This window comes from Erpetoichthys calabaricus, chromosome 7, assembly GCF_900747795.2.
Source record: "Erpetoichthys calabaricus chromosome 7, fErpCal1.3, whole genome shotgun sequence".
NCBI lineage: Eukaryota > Metazoa > Chordata > Cladistia > Polypteriformes > Polypteridae > Erpetoichthys > Erpetoichthys calabaricus.
Window position 1 is genome coordinate 197149766 of NC_041400.2, and position 25998 is coordinate 197175763.

At 45.2% G+C, this 25998-nt stretch overlaps 1 protein-coding gene across 1 annotated transcript in view; it reads right to left on the bottom strand.

Moving 5' to 3' along the window:
• The window catches only part of c9orf72 (C9orf72-SMCR8 complex subunit), a 155149-nt gene that overhangs the window by 41444 nt on the left and 87707 nt on the right, over positions 1-25998 (bottom strand). The window contains exons 4-5 of the mRNA XM_028805896.2: positions 11134-11198; positions 5851-5923 (exon numbers count right to left, since the gene is read on the bottom strand). Coding sequence (XP_028661729.2) covers positions 5851-5923; positions 11134-11198 — 138 coding nt within the window. The remainder of the gene's footprint in view (positions 1-5850; positions 5924-11133; positions 11199-25998) is intronic.

A 25998-nucleotide genomic window follows, 5' to 3' on the forward strand; every position in this document is an offset into this window, starting at 1 on the left:
CATGCCCAAGCTATAAGACCCCCAGCACCGCCATGTTTAACAGATGAGGTGGTCTGCTTTGGATCTCAGGCAGTTCCTTCTCATCTCCACACTTTGCTCTCGCCATCACTCTGATGAGGTTCATCTTTGTCTCGTCAGCCCACAAGACCTTCCCAGAATTCTCCAGGCTCTTTGACGTCCTTTTTCTCAGACTGTCATCCGGCCATCCTGTTTTTGTGGTCTCCATCTTGCCGTGTGGCCCCTTCTGTGTTTCTGTTCAAGAAGTCTTCTGCTGATAGTCGTCTCTGACACACACACACACACACACGTCGGCCCCCTGAAGACTGTGTATGATCTGTCAGACAGGTATTTGGGGTTTTTTCTTGACCACAGTGAGGACTCTTCTGTCCTCAGCAGTGGAGGACTTCCTTGGCCCACCAGTCCCTTTGTGATTTCTGAGCCCACTGGTGTGTTCTTTCTTCTTCATGATATTCCAGATGGTTGATTTCGGTTATCCTGATGCCCCCAGTGGTTTTATTCTTGTTTTTCAGCCTCATGATGGCTTCTTTAACTTCCACTGGCACAGCTCGTTGAACTCCAAAGGGCAGAAGCAGGCCGAGGTTTCTTTATGAAGCCATGAAACCCACCTGAGGAGTCACAGACACCTGTAAACGCCAATTGTCACAAATGTTATGGTGCTCTGAAATGGGGGGGGTGGGGGGGCACCGTATACAAAAAGTGACGGAAATGTCTGCAAAGACCCTTAAATCAAAGTCTGCAATATGCACTTTAATCACGATCTCTAAAGTGTTGGATTTCTCATTTTTAACTGTGGATCAGAGGGGGAAACCAAAGATAACGGGGTCTTTGGTCCAAACACCAAGGATGGCCCTGTGATCCCTGCACTGCACTGCACTGTACTGTACTGTACTGCCACTGTGACACATCGAGTCTTTGTGCCCGCCGGTGTCGCTGCAGCAATGGCGTCACACATTTCCCGCTCCTTTTTTCTTTTCTTGACGTCCCTGATCGTTAGCTCATTTTACGATTCCTTCACTCAAAAAACGATTTTTTATTTTTAAATGTTCCTTACCCCATGTCATTTGTAGTGGTGGCCCGCAAAAACAATTTGAATATGATAAATGTTAATGATGCCAATTCTGGACAATGTAATAAAAATGAAAAAATAATCCTCCTGTAATTCGTGTTGCATAAGCTAAAGGTCTGATTGATGTCCATTTGTAAGGTCAAAATTTGCAAAACGTGTCCAGAGGTATTCTTAACAGTTAGCTCAGGAAAAGGTGGCATTCAAAGTAAACCGGAAAACGTCACTCCCACAATGCTGTGCGGTGGCCTGTCCCCTCATTCACTGGTTGAGAGTCCGGTCTTTAATTCAAGCACATGGAATTTTGGGGAAATGGCATCTTTCCTGTTTACTACTCACCCAACAACTTCCATATAATCAGTGATGACAAACCCGCAGATCCGTGAATCGTAAACCCACGAATCACAAGGGCTGACTGTATTACGTTTTCATCTGTTTGACCACAGCAACCTCGTGAGGGGGTGCGGCCCCTGGAATTCGATATTATAAACATGGTCTCTTGGCGCATTATCGACATTTCCATTTTCAGCACAACACTACGTTTATCCCGCTTGCTACCAAGTCCAAGTAGCGCGGCGTGGCTGCTCTCTCCAGAGACGGATCAACTGTCCGCACGCGTGCGGCTCTCTTTAATGCGTCCCGATTGTTCTCAAATGTTAAAGCAGACACAAACGTCCCCTCGCAGTATCAGCTCAGATTCTGCCTGCACAGTCAAGTTGCTGTTGTATGTAGAAATCAGAGCGGGCCGACTGCGCCGTAGCAATAATTACAGAGGCGCTGCGCTGCACCTGTGCTTTCAATTTGCCTCAGCTTTAATTAAAATAAATAATTCAAGTAGAAATGATGTTTGCTTTACTTAATTTATAACGTTATACTTTACAAAAGGTCACGTTAAGAAGTCTGCACACAAACAGTAACAAATCATATTATTTATTTAATAAACCATAGCCTGAAATGTTAATGATGAGGTGAGGCAGCATTAAATAATGTATTGGCTCCGAGTTACGAGGCCGTCAGTAATTACTCCAAATGTTTCTGCTCTCCGCGATTACGCCGGCTGCACGAAAACATTAGACGGCGTTACGGAAAGATTCAATTATTTAAGCTACTTTGCAATTTTCATACCAAATGAACGCCCCCTCTAAGTGATGGCCGCAGTTTTAATCCGCGTGCAGAAATGGGATTTGTGTGCAGCTTAGCTTAAAGTCCATCTTGAGCATGGGGGATAAAACTCTCCAAAAGTGGGACCACCAGAGCTAAATGTAATGAGCCCACCGGGGCCAAGGAGACGACACCGAGCTCAAGAGGCAAACTCCTGGCGAAAAATCACAGAAGCACAGCAGCGTTAGCAGCTGCCCATACGTGGAAAGCCATAAGCCTTTCACACCAAACTGTGCCGATGTGCTAGGAACTGCGTTCCTTACGGAGTCGTTAAAGTGCAGCCAGCAGGGCCCGTCCACGGTAAATCTCGGATTATCGATTCAAGTGCTTACATCCAAGTGCAGAAGTGTTGCACAATCCACCACATCCACGTTGTCACTCACAACCCGCTCACTAGAGGGCGTCTGCCATTCTCAACACTCCCATTGCGAGGCATTTAGTGTGTGTGTGTGTGTGTGCATTCTAACAGATGGCGTATACAACTTACACTATAGTAGAATCTAAGAGAGAAATTAAAAATGAGATTTAAATAAATAAATAAGGCAGACACTTGAAACCAAACCAACCAATCAAACGCATGTGCCTTGTTTTAACCCTTTACACACTGTGGCGGATGGCTGGGATGCCCCTATGGCACGGAGTCCAGGGGAGCAGACATGGGCTGCATACTACATTCCCCGGAACGCATGGTGGCAGCACCCCAGGGTTGCATTGGGACCACAATCATGGAACACTGGAGCTACATCTCGCGCAGCGCTTCGAACATTTAAGAGCCTGTACAGCAGCGGTCCTACTCTTTGTCTTTTATTTCTGGCCCTGGTCAAATCTCTCAGCACAAAGTCTTGTCTCGTGGGGAAAAAAAAAAATGTGAATTTCCCCTTGGGATTAATAAAGTATCTATCTATCTATCTATCTATCTATCTATCTATCTATCTATCTATCTATCTATCTATCTATCTATCTATCTATCTATCTATCTATCTATCTATCTATCTATCATATAATGCCTTTCACATCTATCTATCTATCTTCATGATATTTTTTAGTTTATAATTTAAAAACGGAGTAAGAATATGAAAATCTAACAACATCACATTAAAGTTCGATAATTCTAAAAAGAATGATACCAAACATATATACAAGTATGTAGGTTTTAAAATAAGCCTGATTTAAAGCAGGGCAAAAAATAAAACATAAAATCGTCACATAAAATTGTTGCACAAAATCGTTACACTTTTAGGGTTAGGATTGTATATATATATATATATATATATATATATATTTGCAGTTGGAGATCCACAAAGGGAGAAAAAACGAATCACGTATCATAAAATAGTTTTATTCCTGAGCTTTCAACCCCTATCAGGGGTCTTCATCAGAGGATAATGCTTAGACTTACAAGAATCAAAGGCAATATATAGCAACACATTCAGTATGGGGGGGGGTGGGTGGGGGTGACTAAGTCAGTATGATCAAGGGGGGGGGGGGGGGGGTTGTGTAGTTTAATTAATGTGTATATGTCCTTCTTAAGTTAGCATATGCTGGGTTTATGTCCAAGTGTCTGTTGATGGCATTTTCATCTGATAGCCAAGACTCGGCCAACTCTCTGGCGCTAATTGTACTGGCCTTAAATTTTACTTTTACGTTCTCTTCCATATATCTATATATATATATATATATATATATATATATATATATATATATATATATATATATATATATATATATACACACATACTAGGGGGCTTCGCTCGCCAACCCCTGTGTTTAGTTAATCGGACATGTAATTCAAAATTAGTTTTTTTTTTCTTTGGAATTGTTTCAATTTCATTATTTGCACTTTTACTTTAAAGCTTCATTAAAAACAATATTTTTTGGAGACACATTGTGACAACGCAACTTATAGCTGCCCGTGAGTGAATATTGTTTCTGTTTCTCTAATAAATAATGTTTGTCCCTGTGATTTATTGATTGTCATAGCAAAAACTATTCTCACGGTAAATTGTGAACATTTTAATACGAATGGCATATCACGATCTCCTCTGGTGTGTAATGTTATTTGTGGAATATATACATTACCTTTCTTTTTTCCTGTTAAATTGCATCGCTTCTCCGTGATCAGAAATATACACCTGATCGAATTGTGTATTCTTTGAAATTTAACTTGTCGTTGCTTTAACTGTTCCGGGACCACAGATTCTCATAGCGTATGGCCCATTACTGTGCAAATCTACGTTTTGTGCATTGAATGATGCGAATGTGAAAAGACTTTGTTGTCTACTCTTTGCCTTTTTATTTCTGACCTCGATTTGTTCTGCTGTTTTTTCAATTACACCTGGCTCTGATGATTAATCACCTTTTGTTTGTGGTAATGCGATCATTTCTATCTTTTCTTTGATACTGTAGCGACTGACATGATAAAGTGTCACAAAAGGTTTACTTGAACAATCGCAGACTTTCTAACCCCAAACACAACTTTCTAGCACTTTCTCCAACTCCCCCTCACCGCATCAATCAATACCCCGCTATCAGTCCTCCGTGCTGTACTCCACCCTCCCTCAATCGGACCGAACAGTCACTTAAAACCAAAAAGCCCTCAACTTGGCTGGGACGCTACAATACTTTCGAATTCTACTGCTTTCATATTCTGTACCTTTCTCTGCATGCGTATCACGCCATCGTTTGTTTGAGCCTTTCGAATTCCACTGCTTTCATAATCTCTTATCTGCCTTTTTTTCTCTCCAATTTTGGGTCTCTATTCTCCGTATTGTCCTTATACGCTTTATATGTGCTGAGAGCACAGGATTTGTGTGTACTGTGTGCTTTTATACGACTGAGTGTTTTTGATGGGTGTGATATCTTTTGTAAGTAGGGCGTGTCTTGCAAGAATCTCGGGTCTTTTAAATGTCTTGTGAGAACTTCCAAGAAGATCACATATCGTTGCCTTGCTTTTGCTTTCCAGGATATTTTTTTATAATAGATTATATATATATATATATATATATATATATATATATATATATGCTGCATAGTTTACTGTCAAATAATGCAAAGAGTATGCAACACGTGTTTCGCCCTAATTCTGAGCTCATCAGGCGTACACACTCCACCGCACCCCTCTCAGGGATCGAACCTCGGACATCAGCCGAGACGAAGCCCCTTTACGCTGTGCCATGGCGTGTGGTTCATTTATTTGACAGCCATGTACGTCCGAGGTTTGATCCCCAAGAGGGGGTGCAGTGAGTGTGTACGCCTGATGAGCCCAGAATTAGGGCGAAACACGTGTCGCGTTCTGTTTGCATTATTTGACAGTAAACTATACAACATATATATATATTTTTTTTTCACTGGTGTCTTTGGGATAGTGGAGAATTGTGTACCTATATATAATATTGAGTATTTGTCTGTCCTTATATATATATATTTGTTTCATTCTCAATATATCCGCACTTGATGTTACATCACTGTTTCCACTGCCGGCTTGTTATCATCTGCAGGATCCTCAGGTTAGCCAAGTCAATAGTCTTGGTTGTGTAGTTGCCAGTCTGGGTAAAGGGGTCGGCCGTTACAAAGTCACCACAAAAGGTCGGATTACGGCATCTTACCTTATTAACTTTGTCTGGATTGCTCCCCACCACCATGGAGCAGCCGCACGTTTGCAAGTGAGAACTGATGGCCCTGGAGTTAAAAAAAAAAAAGAAGAGAGAGAAAGGTTAACAAGCATGCAGTGCACTCCCTGGTGCAAGTCAGTCAGACAGTGTGTGACTACGTGCAACGATGGAGTGATTCTCAAGCATGGGTTAGTGTTGTTTATAGGGGCAGTTAGTCGCGGTGGGCACCCATCCATTCAATTTACAATAGGGACCCAACTCTGATATTCACACCCGATATGCTGGGATGGGGGATAACATCATGCAGCAAAAGAAAATCTGAATATTTGAATGCTTACTGCCACATTATGGTAACCTATTAATTATTCATGAGTGGGGCGGAGCCTCCAATGGAAAAGAAACCAGCAAACGAGAAGCCGCAGAGTCAGTTTTAGAACAAACTGTAACTGAAGCAGTGCTTGAATCGAGTGACAGTGATGACAGTGCAAGTTGGTCGTCAGACATCGACACAGAAAGTGAAACTGATGCACACGGTGCGACCCTCACATCCTTGATGTTTACACTTGTATGGGAAAAACGTAGGCCATGACACCAAAAAGGTTAAGAAACACCTAAACAATGTAAGAGGAAGGAAGGCTTTTAGTGGAGTAAGCACCCAGCATTCTCTACAACAACAGGGGCCTTTTAACCTCGACGCTAAACATCAGCCCTCTTCCCTTCTGTCTAAAGATTTTCAAATCCATTTGAATGTTTTGAGACTAATCCAGAGAGACTAACGTCAACAGAGAAAGGGATCTGCAGCCCACTCTAGTGAAGGAGAAGTTAAACCTTCATCAGTGGTCGACCTTCTAGTTATGGGGGGAACTGAACTACCAAGAAACGCCAGCCTCGGTATTTCAATTGCACGTGAAGGGCGGCGATTTTCTTGCACTTCCCTTCTGCCGGAGCCTGCGTCTACAGCAGTGCATGAAGCGCCGTGATGCTCTACTGCATTTTTAGGGTTAGTGATGTCTGTCACAACTGCTGCCTTTAATATTTGGCTCCTTATTCTTTTATAGCTTTTCTGGTTCCATCATTGTCCAAATTCCTTCCATTAGCCAAAAGCAGACATGAAAAGTACCCCTGATACTCTGTGAAGAGTTGTGTCTGCTCAGCTGCTTCTGCTCCACATCACCTAAATGTTTTTTCTTGTTGGTGACTGTTTTGGCTCGGCAGAGTTCTGTTCTGACTCTACTTTCCCCTTTTAATTCTTTATTGTGTAGCCTTTGCCAGAATACCTCAAATCCTGTAGGCTTACCACTCTTTGTAAGGCACTAGTTGTGCCCCGCGGCTCTGTCTGCATAGTAGTGAAACAGGACAAACTTTACAAAATCAATACAAAATATGTAAAAATATGTATTGAGAAGAATTTCTATTGGTAGCTTTCGTATCTGAGACCCTCTTGATATACAATATTTTTGGTTTTGCTATCAGGGGCGAGAATGTAGCTGTGATCTCTTTGCCAAAAATGTAAAAAGTTGGCAAGGTTATGTCTGGCCAAGCAGAAGGTTGGTACGCTCCAAAATTGTGGCTCTCTCTCAAAAACGTCAAATGTTACTCCTTAACAATCTCTACATGATACGGTCCTGCTGATGGGATAAGGACCTTCTACGAGGGGCTCTGTCCAGCTGTCCTGAGTAACTGCCTGTCTGTCTGTCTCCTGGAATCTCCTCCATGTCCTTGAGAATGTGCTGGGAGACACAGCAAACCTTCTGACAATGGCACATGGTATTGCTGTGCCTGCCATCCTGTGCCAGCTCTGTAGGGTCCAGGTATGGCCTCATGCTACCAGTAGTGACACTGAGCGTAGCCAAATGCAAAATGAATGACAAAACAGATGAGGAGGGAAAAATGTCAGTGGCCTCCCTCCACCTGTTAGACCATTCATTCCTGTTTTAGGGGTCGCCCCTCTGGTGCATCTCTTGTTAATTTCATTAACACCAAAGCAGCTGACCAGATCAATAGCAAAGAAGTTTCATTGACTTGATGCACTTGATATACTCGGATTAAAAAGTCTGCCTTTCATTTTATTGGGCAGTATATTATATATATATATATATATATATATATATATAGAGAGAGAGAGAGAGACAGAGAAGATTGTACTTTATAACTTCTCCCCAGCTTCCCTTCTACATCTATAACCTCAGGCAACTACACAGAGTAAAAGACAAGCAGGAGTTAAGTTACAACTTTAAATAATGATAGATAGATAGATAGATAGATAGATAGATAGATAGATAGATAGATAGATAGATAGATAGATAGATAGATAGATAGATAGATAGATAGATAGATAGATAGATAGATAGATAGATAGATAGATAGATAGATAGATAGAGGCTCCTCTGTCTGGAGATGATACTGTTCAGTGGATGCAGTGGATTCTCCATGATTGACAGGAGTCTGCTCAGCGCCCGTCGCTCTGCCACAGATGTCAAACTGTCCAGCTCTGTGCCTCCAATAGAGCCTGCCTTCCTCACCAGTTTGTCCAGGCGTGAGGCGTCCCTCTTCTTAATGCTGCCTCCCCAGCACACCACCGCGTAGAAGAGGGCACTCGCCACAACCGTCTGATAGAACATCTGCAGCATCGTATTGCAGATGTTGAAGGACACCAGCTTTCTAAGGAAGTATAGTCGGCTCTGTCCTCTCTTGCACAGATCATCAGTATTGGCAGTCCAGTCCAGTTTATCATCCAGCTGCACACCCAGGTATTTATAGGTCTGCACCCTCTGCACCCAGTCACCTCTGATGATCACGGGTTCCATGAGGGGCCTGGTCCTCCTAAAATCCACCACCAGCTCTTTGGTTTTGCTGGTGTTCAGGTGCAGGTGGTTTGAGTTGCACCATTTACCAAAGTCCTTGATTAGGTTCCTATACTCCTCCTCCTGCCCACTCCTGATGCAGCCCACCATAGCAGTGTCGTCAGCGAACTTTGCATGTGGCAGGACTCCGAGTTGTACTGGAAGTCTGATGGTTGAACAGGACCGGAGAAAGTCCAGTCCCCTGTGGCGCTCCTGTGTTGCTGACCACAACGTCAGACCTGCAGTTCCCGAGACGCACATACTGAGGTCTGTCTGTAAGATAGTCCACGATCCATGCCACCAGGTATGAGTCTACTCCCATCTCTGTCAGCTTGTCCCTAAGGAGCAGAGGTTGGATGGTATTGAAGGCGCTAGAGAAGTCCAGAAACATAATTCTTACAGCACCACTGCCTCTGTCCAAGTTACAATATTCATAAAATAATAACAATAAGCAAAGTACAAGGGAATACTGGCATCCATACCACCTTGTAAATGCCGATGTGGAGTTTCAGGTGGCACACAGACTGGCAGTTTATTTTAATGTCTCTAGTTAAGTCATCATTTCTAGCTTTCTTCAGAACAGGCCGCATGTCTCAATATGGCAGCCAAGCCTCAGTGTGGTCTTCTGTTCTGTCCGTGGTGTGTGACAGAGAGATGCTCCTTCATCGTGATGGTGTGACAGTGAGAGAGACGAGGGGTAAAGAAAGCAAATTTATCACATTCTCTGCTCAGATCCCACAGCCAACAGGCCGTCGTGGTACAGAATGGCTTCTGATTCAAAACCAAACAGCCAACTTCAGACCAACAGAATTCTGGTGCGACACGTCCCCCCCAGTTACCTGCCCCCAAAAACCATTTCAGATTGCCAGCTGGGTAGTTTGGCTTTCCTGTGGGGGGCTGATTGAGAGAGAGAATGTCCGGCAGAGAATCGCTTGCCAAAGCAATCTGAGGCACTTCGCCCAGCCCTGCCATAAAATTCACATCCTGACTCGGCCCTAAGGACTCGTGGGTGGGTTAGACATGAAGGCATATCAGTGAAACATTGCATTTGCTTTGTCTGACTTACAAATGTATTTATCAATTTGTTTGCAGACTTTCCCGCCAGACGACTTGTGCACAAACGTTGTCACTGTGCCCCTGTGTGGCGTCTCGCAGGACAGACGTGTCCACATTACAGGCGGATACAAGCAGGTCACTTGTAGTTACTTATGAGTGTGAACCGTCAAGACGGGCAAACGTCATCTGAGCAAACAACGGGAACGGAGTAGTGAGCCTTGTAATGTGAACGTAGCGTCAACTCCGCCGTGACACCTGAGAGAGCGGCGGCGGTTTCACAAAGAAGACGACGACAAATGAGGGAAAAAGCGTCAGAGCTAATAGAGACAAGCCTGAGCACAAAGACACGAGGGAGGCATGGCTGACACAGGGACCCCAACTAACTCTGGACCTTCACTCACTTTGTGTTCAGCAATTGTAAAACATGAAGATCAACTTGCAGAGATCTGCTTTCATTTTGACATTTACACGTCTTTTTCTTTTTCAGGGTTGTAAACAGCAAATTCAAATCCCCAGTTTATCCGACAATGTAAAACTGCTTCTTAAACTTTTCCATCCTGTGACATAATTTTGCCCTTTTTTGTGAATTGCCGCAGAGCGTCATCACAGGGCTCAAAAATCGTAGTCAATCGTCATGCCGGGGGTTGTATGCCTGCCCCCCTTTGAAGAATCGCCAGCTGTTCGCCATCCCTTTGGTTCGGACCCACCTTGGAGAATCGCAGACGCGGGTGGCAGTGGACTGATGAGCAGCCCATCAACAGTTAATTACGCAGGCCCACTCGGCACTATTGTGATTCTCAAAAGTGGACAACACGCCACAGTTTAAGAACCTTTGGTGTAAAACAATAAAACCTGAGAAAGGCCAAAGGGGGGGACGTCTTCCTCTTAATAATAATAATTCTTTGCATTTATATAGCGCTTTTCTCACTACTCAAAGTGCTCAGCAATTGCAGGTTAAGGGCCTTCCTTGCTCAAGGGCCCAACAGAGCAGAGTCGCTATTGGCATTTTATGGCATCCTTCCGATTGCCAGTGCAGATCTCTAGCCTCAGTGCCACCACTCTTCTTTACAGACCACTCATGCTGCTCAACTAAAGACTTTACATTTTTTAATTTTGAAACTTTTTGACAGTAAGTTGGTGCAGGAGACCAGAAGCGGCCTTAAGGGAGAAGATACACAGCAGATGTGCTAAGAGACGATGTGTTATGTGCCCGCGGTAGTTTGCTCAGACTGGCAGTTTTTAAAATCACTGCTCGGCTTTAATTATATTTAGTAAAGATATCGCCGACCTACTGACAAGCATATTAAAATATATTTATGCTAGGAATTCCATTATCTTAATCTACAAATGCAAAAGATGCAGAAGGCAACAAACGTACTTGTGTAAGAAGTCTTCATGGCAGCTGTCTCCAATGTCATCGTCATTCAACAAAGTGTCTCTTAACTGAAAGGAAACAAAAGCAAATAAGAAGCAAATTAAAAAAAAAGTGTGAATGAGGCGAGAACCAAACCTGTCAACGCGCCAGGCTGCTTACTGTACTTACTGTCTGTCAGCAACAAGCCTGGCAAACGAAGAGTGAGACACACAAATGGCGTCACGGACTTAACGCGGAGGAGCCCCAGTCATAGAGAAGATAAAAAATAAAAATGTGTGCCGCGTCAGTCGATAAAAACGAGACACTGACAGGTCATCTGGGGAGACTTGTAGACGATGCCAACCCCGATGCCACCATAACAGGTTGGGAGCCGCTGCGTTTTTGTCAGGGCCGTCTGAAGGAGAAAAGTCGCTTCTGGGCTGGCGGCCTTCACCCTCCTCTCCCTCTCGTGTGTCGCGCTGCTCCTTGATCCTTCTTTGATAACGGGAGCCTCTTGAACCCGAGACACCGTCAGTGCCGTCACCGAGATGAGCATGGCAGATGAGGACAAAACACGCCAAGCTGAGGGATGGATGGTGAAAAGTGCAAATGCCTTTATTAAAAACTCAGTGTCCAAAAAGTTCATAAATAAATAATCCATAAAAATATCCAAGTGTTAGAGGAGGATAAAATGATCAAAGAAATAAATACATCAAAAGAAAATTAAAATTTAGACAGGAGTCTTCTTTAAAATCTGCAAGCCCTGGTGCCTTCCTTTAAAACTGACGCCTCTCCAGCTTATCCCATTTGGATTTGGAGAGAAATCGACCAGCAGGTGCAGACACCCATCTCATCCGGCGCTCTCATAAACCGCTGCCAATCCAGGCGCCACCCGGTGCGGGCACTCTGCACTTCCACTGCTGCCGGTGAAAGTACCACCCGAGCGTGACGGTCGCTCCTGCTCCCAAGGTGTTCACAATAGGAGCGACCCACTGAGCGATGGCCACATCCTCCTCTTTGGGGCTTCACTCCTCTTCGTTCCACTTCTCTCTCTCGCCTGTCTTTTAAATCTCCGTTCATTTTTTTCCCTTGTGATCTTGTGCTCCCCTTTTCATAGGCTGGGGGCGGCTGCAGGTGCGTTTGCCCGATTGCTGCCCCGGGCTGGCACTGAGACAATCAGACAGGCAGCACACGGTCGGCTAACAGCGTCCTGACATTAATTAACTCGCTCCTGTACTCCACGGAGCCGCCATACCACACGTGAACACTGCACTCACTTGGAATTGGGTTTTCTTCTGGCTCGGATACTAGACGGCCCAATCCCACAATGAATGGAGGACTTCAACCAAAGTGCAGGAGTGTCAACTAGTCAAGTCACTTCTATATATACAGTATAAAATCCAACGTCTGTCTGTCTGTCCACTTTTCACGAGAGAGATTTAGGTCAGGTTTTTTTCTATAATTTACTTGAACATTCCGGTTGATTGTGCAACTATATTTAGTTACTAAAGTTCGCTTGCGGCAGCGATTTATTTGTTCAAATCCTAGGGAGGGCTCCTCAGTCATGCGCCAGCCTCCATTTGAGTCGCTCTCCCTCTCGCCACCTGTTGGAGTGCATCTCGCCTCTGATTAGCTAGCGATACCTGTTTGTACAGCAGACATTATCATCTGGAGATTGTCAAGGAGTAACGTTTGATGTTTTTGAGAGATCAGAGCTACGTGTGTTTTAGAGGGTAGCTGATCACTGGCAGAGACATGCTCTTCTCCCAATGCGGGGGGGACGCACTCCCGTCAGAGCTGAACACGATCACACATAGTAAGAATAATAATAATAATAATAAATTTTATTTATATTGCACTTTATATTTTAGCAATCCCAAAGTGCTACAGAGTAAAAATAGAATAATAAAATAAAAAAAAGAACAGAAGAGTCTATAAACTACTTTAACAAAATGACTTTCTAAAAAGATGAGTTTTTAGGTTTCGCTTAAAGGCCTCAGTCGACTGTGGGGCTGTCAGGTAATCAGGGAGGGCATTCCACAGCCTCGGCGCCACCGATGAAAACGCCCTGTCACCCATGCTGCTGAGCTTAGTTCTGGGGACTTGAAGGGTGTTAGTGTGTACAGAGCGGAGGGAGCGTAAGGAGTTATGGGGGGTAAGGAGTTCCTGTAGATAAAGAGGGGCATGTCCATAAATGCACTGGTGGGTAAGAAGGGAGACCTTGTACTCTATTCTGAATGAAACAGGGAGCCAGTGAAGAGTTTTCAGGATTGGGGTGATGTGATCATACTTTCGCACCCTCATCAGGATCCTGGCAGCGCTGTTCTGAATATACTGGAGTCTCTGGATACTCTTGCCAGGAATCCCAATGAGGAGTGCATTACAGTAATCCAGCCTGGAAGAGACAAAGGCATGGACGAGCTTCTCTGCATCTGCCAGGGTGAGTAATGGCATATAGTGACAATATTCGACGTTGAGCGTACCGACCTTCTGCTTGGCCAGAATTACACTTTTTTTTTTTTATTGATTTTTAAAGTTTGTCCTTTTCACTAATACGTGGACAGAGCCTTGGCGGACAGCTAGTTTATCCATCCATCCATCCATTTTCCAACCCGCTGAATCCAAACACAGGGTCACGGGGGTCTGCTGGAGCCAATCCCAGCCAACACAGGGCACAAGGCAGGAACCAATCCCCAGGCAGGGTGCCAACCCACCGCAGGACACACACAAACACACACCAAGCACACACTAGGGCCAATTTAGAATCGCCAATCCACCTAACCTGCATGTCTTTGGACTGTGGGAGGAAACCCACGCAGACACGGGGAGAACATGCAAACTCCACGCAGGGAGGACCCGGGACGCGAACCCAGGTCCCCAGATCACCCAACTGCGAGGCAGCAGCGCTACCCACTGTGCCACCGTGCCGCCCCAGCTAGTTAATTTATATATAAAAGTGCTGCTGCACAAGACAATACAAACAGTAACACACTTTAATAAGAAACCAATCAAATTAAATGACAATAGAAGCAGTTAGAATAAAAAGGAGCCAAGCCAAGAGAGAAGACCAGAATCAAACACCAAAGCAAGACTTCAAGGTGTCCACAGACTGGGATCGCCTGACACGTTGGAGAATTTCATCTCGCAGCCTGGACGCAGCAACAGGAAAAGCTGTGGCCTTCAGAGGTGACCGTGGAGTAAACTGCAAGTGCGTGTCAGGCGACCTGCGACACCTCAAGGGTGCGTGAGACTGTAGAAGATCTGAGATGTGCCGGGGAGCCAAATCACGCTGGGCTTTATCCACAAATAACAAAAACACTGAGGTGGATTCTAAACTTAACTGGTAGCCAGTGTAGTGTGGCCAGCACTGGGAGAACAGGACCCCGTTTTCTTTGTGCCTGTTACAAGCCTGGACGCTGCATTTTGGACAAGCTGTCAATGTTGTAAGGGAGTTCGTGGGCAGCCCCAGGAACGGAGAATTTCAGTAGTCCAGCCTGGACTGTATAAACGTGTGCATGACAGGCCTCCAAGTCCTTGAGCGTGAGACATGGCTTCAGTCAGGCAATGGGCCTTAATTGGGAATATCTGTCAACGGGAACACCGAGATCTTCTTAAAAATGAGGCCTGCAGTCTTGCGACACGCATACATCATTCTCGACATGCACATAGCTATGTTTGCCGCAAAAAGGAGGCCAACTTGGAATAATGGAGGTGACTGGAAAAAGAAGAAACAAATACGATCAAAAAAGAACGTAATTGGGCATCCACCCTGCCGTCAAAAGTGTAACCATAAATCTAAAATCCAAGTGGAAGCCAGGCCTTTCCTAAATGGTGTCCTACCCACGTGCCTTACATTTACAGGACTGAGGTGGAGATAAAACCAGTGACTGGATATCCTGCAATCCAATGTCCAAGTGCAGACTGCTAGACAACGAACACCCAAGACAGGCAGGGGGCAGCAGGGCAGCCCAAAATGGGTCAGACGAGGCCTCACTGCCCACCCCATAAAGATGCCAATGAAAAACTTGAGTCCCCCGTCTCACCGAGCCACTTATAATAAATAAATAATAAGTACGCACATTTGAGTAGCACTTCCTTCACTACTCTGTGTGCTTTACACACTTCTACCACCATCAACACGCAGTGCCCATTTTTGGCGCCAGTAAGCTCACCACACATGAGCTGTTAGGTGGTGAAGTGGTGAGAGAGAAACAACTAGAGACAGGGGCCATGGAGGGCAACTTAACCAGGACATCGGGATAATACGGCCTACTCTTTATGAGAGATGCCCAGGGGTCTTTAATGACCACAGGACCTCAGTTTTATGTCTCATTTGAAGGACGTCCCCGTCACTGCACTGGGGCATTGGGATCCTCATTCAGACCACAGAGCAGGCAGGCGCCCCCTGCTGGCCTCACCTGCACCTTTTCCTCGATGGTCTCCCATCCAAGCACTGGGTGGGCCTGAACAGGCTTAGCTTCAGGTGGGTGACCTGTAATGAAGCGCAGATTAAGGTTAAGGCTGTGCCGTCGCAGTTTTTTCGGTGGGCTCAGTAACACAGCAGATTTAAATTTTGTATTTAAACTAATTTTCAAAATATTCACAGAATTCTTCAGCAAACGCATTTACATTAACAAATAAAGCAGCCAAGTAGCAAGCTGTTTTAGCAGAGAAACCAATAAACAGGTCCACCGTTTAACTGCAACTTCTTCTTCTTCCTCTTCCTCCTCCAGCAGTTCTCATCGCCTCACTTTCTCTTCTTCTCCTGCTTACAAAGCGTGTTCAAGCCACCATGACAGATGAGGACGTTGCCCAGTTTCCCCACAGACAAGCCCAGCTCCAGTTCCCAGCTCTTGTGTGACATTCACTCGGGGCCATCGGCACCTGATTACAAGTTTCTTCGTTTTTTGGTAACGTGCCAGGCTGTCTAACAGGAGAACATCTCCACTCATCAAACACGCCACATCAGGACCAAAGTGATGCAAATGCAGATGAACCCGAGTTGAATTTTCTAATATTATTATGCAGATCTTTTCTGAAATAAGCAATAAGCTTTACATATGCAAGTGTTGCGCTCGGCACTAAATTACGAAACAAGCCGTTTCCAAAAGGCATATGTCATATAACAAGATGGTTTACTATTTGATAAAAAATGCCAAAAGGGAAAAAAAAAAAAAAATCAATTGATATGGAAATAAGCCCGAGATAAACACATCTTTTATATTCCCTCAGGTCTGGATGGCCTGTGAAGCAAAAGATATTAAAAAACAATAAAGTGACATGTGAATCCAGCGTTAGTCATTAATTCTCAGCCTGAGCATCGTTTGGAGTTTTAACTCCTGGCTGGAGTACTTCGCCGCGTCCCTCAAGTGTCCCACACTCCGCTCCCATTTATTTTTGTGGAGGCTCAGAACGCTGGCACACATTTAGAACTAAAAAGCAGTGACAGTAAGTCACGTTCATTTATGATGGAATGTGCTGGTGCCCGAGGGGGGACTGTGGCCCAGTAGAAGGCCGTGTCATGTGTAGTCCGTACAGCGACATCCACACTACAGCCAACAGCAACAGAACACCAAAGAGCACACAGAGTTTAAATCCAATATTTATTCACAAGAATTAAACACCCTGATATGCAAACCAGTGCCAGGTGAGGGGACATCGATTATCTCGTCATAATGCCACCTGTCCAGAAATGGCAAATATTAGGCCGCAAGTGAACGTCACCAAATTTCAATCAAAGCGTTTTTGACATTTTGGGATATTTCATTTTCCTTGGGTTTGAGTTACCCCTAAATATTAATATTATCCAAGTGCGATTGACGTACCACCATGACAAATTTCAAATTTGAACAAAACGGGAAAGAGCGAGGGGTTGTGAAATTGCCCCTCCTTGAACCGCCACCTTATCGTGGTGGAGGGGATTGCATGTCCCAATGATCCTAGGAGCTCTGTTGTCCGGGGCTTTATGCCCCTGGTACAGCCACTCAAGACAAACTGGTCCTACGCGGGTCACCGGGGCCCCCCCTATGGAGCCAGGCCTGGAGGTGGGGCTCGATGGCGAGCGCCTGGTGGACAGGCTTGCACCCATGGGGCTCGGCCGGGCACAGCCTGAAGAGGCAACATGGGTCCCCCTTCCCATGGACTCACCACATGTAGGAGGGGCCAAGGAGATCGGGTGCAGTGTGAGTCGGGTGGTGGCCGAAGGCGGGGACCTTGGCGGTCCGATCCTCGGCTACAGAAGCTGGCTCTTGGGATGTGGAATGTCACCTCTCTGAAGATGTCGGAGCCTGAGCTAGTGCGTGAGGTCGAGAGGTTCCGGCTAGATATAGTCGGGCTCACCTCGACGCACAGCTTGGTCTCCTTGAGAGGGGCTGGACTCGCTACCACTCTGGAGTTACCCCCAGTGAGAGGCGCCGAGCGGGTGTGGGTATACTTATTGCCCCCTGACTTGGAGTCTGTTCATTGGGGTTTACCCCGGTGGACGAGAGGGTAGCCTCCCTCCGCCTTCGGGTCCTAACTGTTGTTTGTGCGTATGCAATGAACAGCAGTCCAGAGTACCCACCCTTTTAGGAGTCCCTGGAGGGGGTGCTAGAGGGCATACCTTCTGGGGACTCCCTCGTACTGCTGGGAGACTTCAATGCTCAGTGAGACCTGGAAGGGCGTGATTGGGAGGAATGGCCCCCCCGATCTGAACCCAAGTGGTGTTTTGTTATTGGACTTCTGTGCCCGTCACAGATTGTCCATAACGAACACCATGTTCAAGCATAGGGGTGTTCATATGTGCACTTGGCACCAGGACACCCTAGGCCTCAGTTCGATGATCGACTTTGTGGTCGTGTTGTCTGACCTGCGGCCACATGTCTTGGACATTCGGGTGAAGAGAGGGGCGGAGCTGTCAACCGATCACCACCTGGTGGTGAAGTGGCTTCGATGGTGGAGGAGGATGCCGGTCAGGCCTGGTAGGCCCAAACGTGTTGTGAGGGTCTGCTGGGAACGTCTGGCAGAGCCCCCTGTCAGAAGTAGCTTCAACTCCCACCTCCGGCAGAACTTCAACCACATCCCAAGGGAGGTGGGGGACATTGAGTCCGAATGGGCCATGTTCCGTGCCTCTATTGTTGAGGCGGCTGACCGGAGCTGTGGCCGTAAGGTGGTCGGTGCCTGTCGTGGCAGCAATCCCCAAACCTGTTGGTGGACACCGGCGGTGAGGGATGCCGTCAAGTTGAAGAAGGAGTCCTACGGGACCCTTTTGTCCTGTGGGACTCCGGAGGTAGCTGATAGGTACCAGCAGGCCAAGCGGTATGCGGCTTCGGTGGTTGCTGAGGCAAAAACTCGGCCGTGGGAGGAGTTTGGGGAGGCCATGGAGAACGACTTTCAACACTGTGTATGGTGGTGATGGTGCGCTGCTGACCTTGACTCGGGACGTAGTGGGTCGGTGGGGTGAGTACTTCGAAGACCTCCTCAATCCCACTAACATGCCTTCCAATGAGGAAGCAGAGCCTTTGGACTCAGAGGTGGGCTCCCCCATCTCTGGGACTGAGGTCACCGAGGTGGTCAAAAAACTCCTTGGTGGCAGGGCCCCGGGGGTGGATGAGATACGCCCGGAGTTCCTCAAGGCTCTGGATGTTGTAGGGCTGTCTTGGTTGACACGTCTCTGCAACATCGCATGGACATCAGGGACAGTGCCTCTGGATTGGCAGACTGGGGTGGTGGTCCCCTCTCAGGAAAAGGGTGGAGTGCCCTCTCAGGGTTGAGAGCGAGATCCTGCCCCAAGTGGAGGAGTTCAAGTATCTCGGGGTCTTGTTCACGAGTGAGGGAAGAATGGAGTGTGAGATCGACAGGCGGATCGGTGCGGTGTCCACAGTAATGTGGGCTCTGCATCGGTCTGTCATGGTGAAAAAGGAGCTGAGCCGTAAGGTGAAGCTCTCAATTTACCAGTCGATCTACGCTCCTACCCTCACCTATGGTCATGAGCTGTGGGTAGTGACCGAAAGAACGAGATCGCGAATACAAACGGCTGAAATGAGTTTCCTCCGCAGGGTGTCTGGGCTCTCCCTTAAAGATAGGGTGAGAAGCTCAGAGTAGAGCCGCTGCTCCTCCGCATCGAGAGCAGTCAGATGAGGTGGCTTGGGCATCTGATCAGGATGCCTCCTGGACGCCTCCCTGGTGAGGTGTTCCGGACACGTCTAACTGGGAGGAGGCCCCGGGGAAGACCCAGGACACGCTGGAGGGACTATGTGTCTCTTGGCTGGCCTGGGAACGCCTTGGGATTCTCCCATAAGAGCTAGAAGAAGTGGCCGGGGAGAGGGAAGTCTGGGCATCTCTGCTCAAGCTGCTGCCCCCGCGACCCGACCTCGGATAAGCGGGAGACAATGGATGGATGGATGGATATTAAACACAACCAACAGAGCGAGACTCGGGCTTGCTGGACAATAATAATAATAATAATAATTCTTTGCATTTACATACCACTTTTCTCACTACTCAAAGCACTCAGTAATTGCAGGTTAAAGGCCTTGCTCAAGGGCCCAAACAGGACAAGGACAGTGGCAGCCTGCCTCCTGCTGGTCACACACGTGTATTGCATGGCGCATACCAGGTCTGAGAGATCGAACGACGCTACTAGGATTCAACTTTATTTAAAATGGGTCTCACTCGAAAGCGCACGGTGGCATTCGATTATAAAGGACTCTTTTAGTCCCCCCTTTAATTTTGACATGAAGTTACTCCAGTCCCGTCCCACTGCGCTACACTTTGACCTACAGTTGGACTCGGAGCAGTTTTTCAAAATGTTTCTCCGGTGCCCTGAAAGTACCATTTAGCGTCCAATTCTGTGCCATTCACTCTTACACCTGAGATCCCCGAGTGTTGTTTAATGCTAAGGCCTTCTTGTTAAAACAAATGGAAAGTACTGTAATTCAGAATTTCCTTTTATTACGACACTAAAGCCCCCAGCCTCATCACCATCGGCCAACACGCTGTGTTCCACATTTAGTCTCCTGTCCTACATGGCTGCAGATTTGACACGTAATGCCTGAAACTTTGACGTGTATCTATACTAATAAAAGGCAAAACCCTCACTGACTCACTCATCACTAACTCTCCAACTTCCCGTGTAGGTAGAAGGCTGACATTTGTCAGGCTCATTCCTTACAGCTTACTTACAAAAGTTAAGCAGGTTTCATTTTGAAATTCTACACGTAACGGTCATAACGGTCGACAACGTCCGCCATGTTAAACTTTCTTATTTATGGCTCCATCTTCACGAAATTTGGTAGGCGGCTTCCCTGTGCTAACCAAAACCGATGTACATACTTATTTCGGTGGTATGACACCACTGTCGGCCGCCATATTGAACTTTCCAACGGTCTTTGTTACTTAATGGGCCCATCTTCAAGAAATTTGGTACGCGGGTTCCCAACGCTAACTGAATCCTACTTACGTACATATATACTTCCATAGCCTGCAGCTCGGTCCACACTCTGAATCCTCCAGGCACTCCTAAGCATAATCTAATTTTGAAGGTTGGGGCACCAATGATGTTACTGAGAAACTTACAGCCACTGAAACTTTGTAACGGCACGAGACTTCAGGTCACATGACTGCAAAAGAACCTAATTGAGGCAACTATTTTTACTGGTGGTGGCACAGGGGAGAGAGTTTTTATTCCTCGCATCCCCGTTATACCCTCTGATCTCCCATTTCAATTCAAACGCCTCCAATTTGTACAATTTTAAACAGTGTCACACACGTGCGACTAGGAAGACGTTGTATGGACCAAGCAAAGGTAATTCCACGCCAGGCCAGGGGGGTGGCAGGGTGCACTAAACTTTCTCCTGTTATCTCTGCAGACCAGCCGCAGGAAAATCTGTCTGATTTAGAACAGAAGACATCACTTCCACTTCCAGCACCCAGAAAAATATCACTTCCGGTTCCGGCGCCTAGAAGATTATCACTTCAGGCATCTACTCTGACTAATGAAGAACATCACTTCCTGTCCTATCCCTTAAAACCGCCATCTTGACAAACCATCGACAGTTCTGTTTTGGACTCGCTGTAGAGAACATCTCGGTATTTAAAAGACTCTTTAGCAGCCAGGAATAATATACGGGTGGCTGTGTGTCAAGTCTGTTCATTTTATAGCAGACTGTTATTTTCCATGGGAATTGTTACATATACGTAATACTGTAGATCTAACTATTTTACATTACAGCGAGTGACTAACCACATTAAAAAATAGTAAAATGTAACAAATTGAAAGAAAATTCTGTTTCATGTTGCGTTGGAGGTATTTGTTGTGTTATAAATTTTCGTTCTGTTTGGCTTTGAAATTAACACGTAAATACTTTTTAAACTTACACTTTTACGGTAAAACTTCAGTAAAAACAATACTTGGAATTAACTTTTCGTCAATATCGCATTGAATTTTGATTCTGTGTTTGGACTTTCATCGTGACAACGCAACGTATAACTGCCTGTGAGTGAATTTCGTTTCTTTCTCTCTAATAAATAAACCAATTTTTTTTAATGTTTGTCCCTGTGATTTGTGAACTGTCACAGCAAACGGGACGGGAAACTGTAAATGTTTTAATACGAATGGCATATCGAGATCTCCTTTGGTGTCTCATGTTATCCACTGAAGATGGACTACATTACCTTTCTTGGATTCATCCTTTTTTCTACAGTAATTTGTCCAGTGGAAGACCGGACGGTGTTAACGGTTGTAGATATTCTTCGTAATATTGTAAGTCGATGTTTTCATCTTCAGCACCATCACCACTGACTGTTTCAGCAGAGTCTATTGATACACATTTAAACAATTTGGCATGTAACCGATCGACAATTTTCACGTTAATTCGTTTGACATCCTCGTTTCTCGCTGCTAGGATTGCCTGTGTACTCATTTCTTCTGTTGATAACACTTTGTGATGAAATTCTTCAATAAGATTTGGACATAATACGTCTTCTTAAATTGAAAACTTAAAGTGAGGAAAACATAAAAATTTATAAGAACTGGGAGCGCTCACACCAATGAGAGGTGAGAGGGCGTGGTTTGAGAGGAGGGCGGGACTTGAAACAATCTCTTGGCGAATGGTGTCTTCTCAAGATTTTCTTTTGTAATAGACAGTTTGTTCTTCTTGTAGTGGCCACTGTAGACATTACCATAATAAAAACGTTTCCAAAGCACAAGCATACACAAATGTACGTGTAACTCTCAGAATCATGAACCTGACTTTGAAAATACACTCAACGGCCACTTTATTAGGTTTACCTGTTCAACTACTTGTTAATGCAAATATCTAAGTCAGCCAATGACAAGGCAGCATGTCGGCCTGTAGACGTTGTCAAGACCACCTGCTGAACTTCAAACCGAGCATCAGAATGGCGAAGACTGAAGTGACTGTGAACGTGCTATGGTTGCAGGTGGCAGACAGGCTGGTCTGAGTATTTCACAAACTGCTGATCCACTGGGATTTTCACACATAACCATCTCTAGGGTTTACAGAGAGTGGTCCGAAAAAGGGAAAACATTCACTAAGTGGCAGATCTCTGAGTGAAAATGCCTTGTTGATGCCAGAGGTCAGAGGAGAATAAGGAGACTGGTTAGAGCTGAGAGAAAGGCAACAGGAACTCAAATAAGCACTCGTGACAACCGAGGTGGGCAGAAGAGCAGCTCTGAACACATAACACGTCAAACCTTGAAGCAAGTGGTGGGCTACACTGTGTGCCGCTCCTGTCAGCTAACAATAAGCAACTGATGCTACAATTGGACAATAGAAGATTGGAAAAATGTTGCCTGGTCGGATGAGTCTCGATTTCTGCTATGACATTTGGATGGGATGTTCAGAATTTGGCATCAACTATATGAAAGGATGGATCTGCCCTGCCTTGTATCATTGGATCAGGCTGGTGGTGGTGGTGGCGCGATGGTGTGGTGGATGTTTTCTTGGCACACTCTGAGCCCCTTAGTTCCAACTGAGCATCGTTTTAATGCCACAGCCTACCTGAGAAATGTTGCTGGCCACGTCCATCCCTTTATGACCACAGTGTACCCATCTTCTGATGGCCAATTCCACACACCATGTCACAAAACTAGGATCATCTCCAACTGGTTTGTTGAGCTCACTGGACTCAAACGGCCCCCGCAGTCAGCAGATCTCAATCTAGTAGAGCACCTTTGGGATTTGTTGGAATGGGAGATCTCGCATCATGGATGGGCAGCTGACAGAACTGCAGCAACTGTGTGATGCTATCATGTCAATGTGGACCAAGATTCCTGAGGAATGTTTCCAGCACCTTGTTGAGTTTATGCCATGAAGAATTAGGGCACTTCAGAAGGCAAAAGGGGGTCCAACCTGGACTAGCAGGATGTACCTGATAAAGTGACCAGTGAGTGTATTTGAATATACAGTCATTCAATTTCGGCTACCTTTCCCTTTTTCCCCCAATTATTATATTATACTGGAATCTCCTTCAATGAATATTCAGTATGTTCTTCTCAGCAACAACAAAGTAACTAGCTATTTAAAGGTTATTGTGTGTTTTTTCACTTCATGTCCTTGATTTATTGTATTGGGAATGTACTATAATACATTATCTCAGTCTCTATGGGAACTGTTTAACTTCATTCTTTGGTTTATCGTATTGGGATTGTACATTCAAGATACATCAGTGTTAACCTTTTCTACGCCACTGCTGGGGGGTCATTTTGTTCTGGATATGCTACATATCGGGTGGCATGGTGGCGCAGTGGTAGTGCTGCTGCCTCGCAGTTAAGAGACTCCCTGCGTGGAGTTTGCATGTTCTCCCCGTGTCTGCGTGGGTTTCCTCCCACAGTCCAAAGACATGCAGGTTAGGTGTACCGGCGATCCTAAATTGTTCCTAGTGTGTGGGTGTGTGTAGGTGTCTGTGCGCACCCTGTGGTGGGCTGGCGCCCTGCCCGGGGTTTGTTTCCTGCCTTGCTCCCTGTGACCCCCGTGACCCTGTAGTTAGGATATAGTGGGTTGGATAATGGATGGATGCTACATATCCATTGGTACTGTATGTCAGAGGACTGGGACTTTGTGAAGTATGGTCTGCCTCACTAGGTGAGGCAAAATGGTGGACGTTTGGGGTTTGGTGGAATGAGAGAGAACAAGAGCTTTGCTATTTCTTATTTATCCTTTTTACCCCAACAACCATTAAAACCAATACAACAATAGGCTTCATAGCCATAACACCTGGCAATAATATGAAATCAAATAGTCAAAGCTATCATATGTAAAAATGTACTACTTTAACTTAAGACTACAATATGTCAACAAAAGTTCAGAAGCAATGTTTTAATGACCAAACAGTAAACTTTGGGAGCTGGAATGTCAAAGGTCTCAATCATGAATTAAAGAAAGAGAAAGTATTCACTCGCTTAACAGGTTTAAATGCCAGGATAGTATTTTTACAGGAGACTCACATTATAAGCAAGGACGTCCTCACAGGTGGCGCAGTGGTAGTGCTGCTGCTTTGCAGTAAGGAGACTGTGGAAGACTGTGGGTTCGCTTCCCGGTTCTTCCCTGTTTGGATAGCACTTTGAGTACTGAGAAAAAAGCACTATATAAATGTAATGAATTATTATTATTATTATTATTATTAAGGACCAGTTTCAAGTGCAAAGGGATAGGACTGGACTGGCCACATTTTTCACTCCAGCTATGCAAAGAAACCTGGAGGTGTGGGAATCTTAATACATAAAACAGTTCCATTTGTAGAGCCAGACATACCATATATACTCGCGAATAAGTTCTCCCGCAGATAAGTCAGGACTTGATTTTACTGTATAATTTGTGGTATTTTATAATATCAGTCGTACAAGTCAAATGCAGAAAACTCACACTATTGGTCCAAGAGATTAGGATATGCTAACGCCCACCTGAGGGAGTAACCACAGAGCACAATGCCTTTTTTTTCCTATGTGGGTGCAGCAATGCGCTGTATCAGCGTGTGCTCCTAACCTCTCTCTGTCTCTATTGTGCCTACGTGACCACACGGTGATACCCATACTATTCCGAAGCGACGTTTGCACTGATTTGTGCTTTTTGTATCTCACACCCTCATACACCTTTATCATAAGAGCATCCCTTATCTACGATGGGAGTGTTCGATCAGAAGAAAATATGAAGCTGGTTTTAAATTAAAAGTCGTTGAAGTAGCGAAAGAAATTGGGAACTGCGCTGCTGCAACAAAATTTGATGCGTCTGAGAAACTGGTGTGAGATTGGAGGAGGCAAGAATAATTCATTAATTCATTACATTTATATAGCGCTTTTCTCAGTACTCAAAGCGCTATCCACACAGGGAGGAACCGGGAAGCGAACCCACAATCTTCCACAGTCTCCTTACTGCAAAGCAGCAGCACTACCACAAGAAGATGTTTAAAAAAAAAAATTCAAGTGTCGTATTTTTGAATGGGCATTCAAAGTCGGGGTCTGATTTTATGATCGATTTTTCAGGTTTCAACACCCAACTTCTATGTGAGTATATACGATATCCTGAAGGATAATCTGTCATAGTAATGGGCAACTTATTTAATACTAAAGTGATTCTGATAAATATTTATACACCTAACGTGAATGATAGAGATTTCATCCAAATTGTAAATGGATCTATTACTAATGTGAACATTACAATGTCCAGAGACTTTAATTGTGTTTTAAATGTAGACCTGGATACGTCTTCAGCTACAGTGGCTATAAACATCTAATACTGCAAACATAATTACACAGTTTGTGTATCATGGAGGTTTTTAAATCCTAACCTTATTGCATATTCTTTCTTCTGACAAGTTACTCAAAAATTGATTATTTCTTCACAGACAATAATTTTTTGCCCATTATCAAATCGTGTAAGTATGACACTA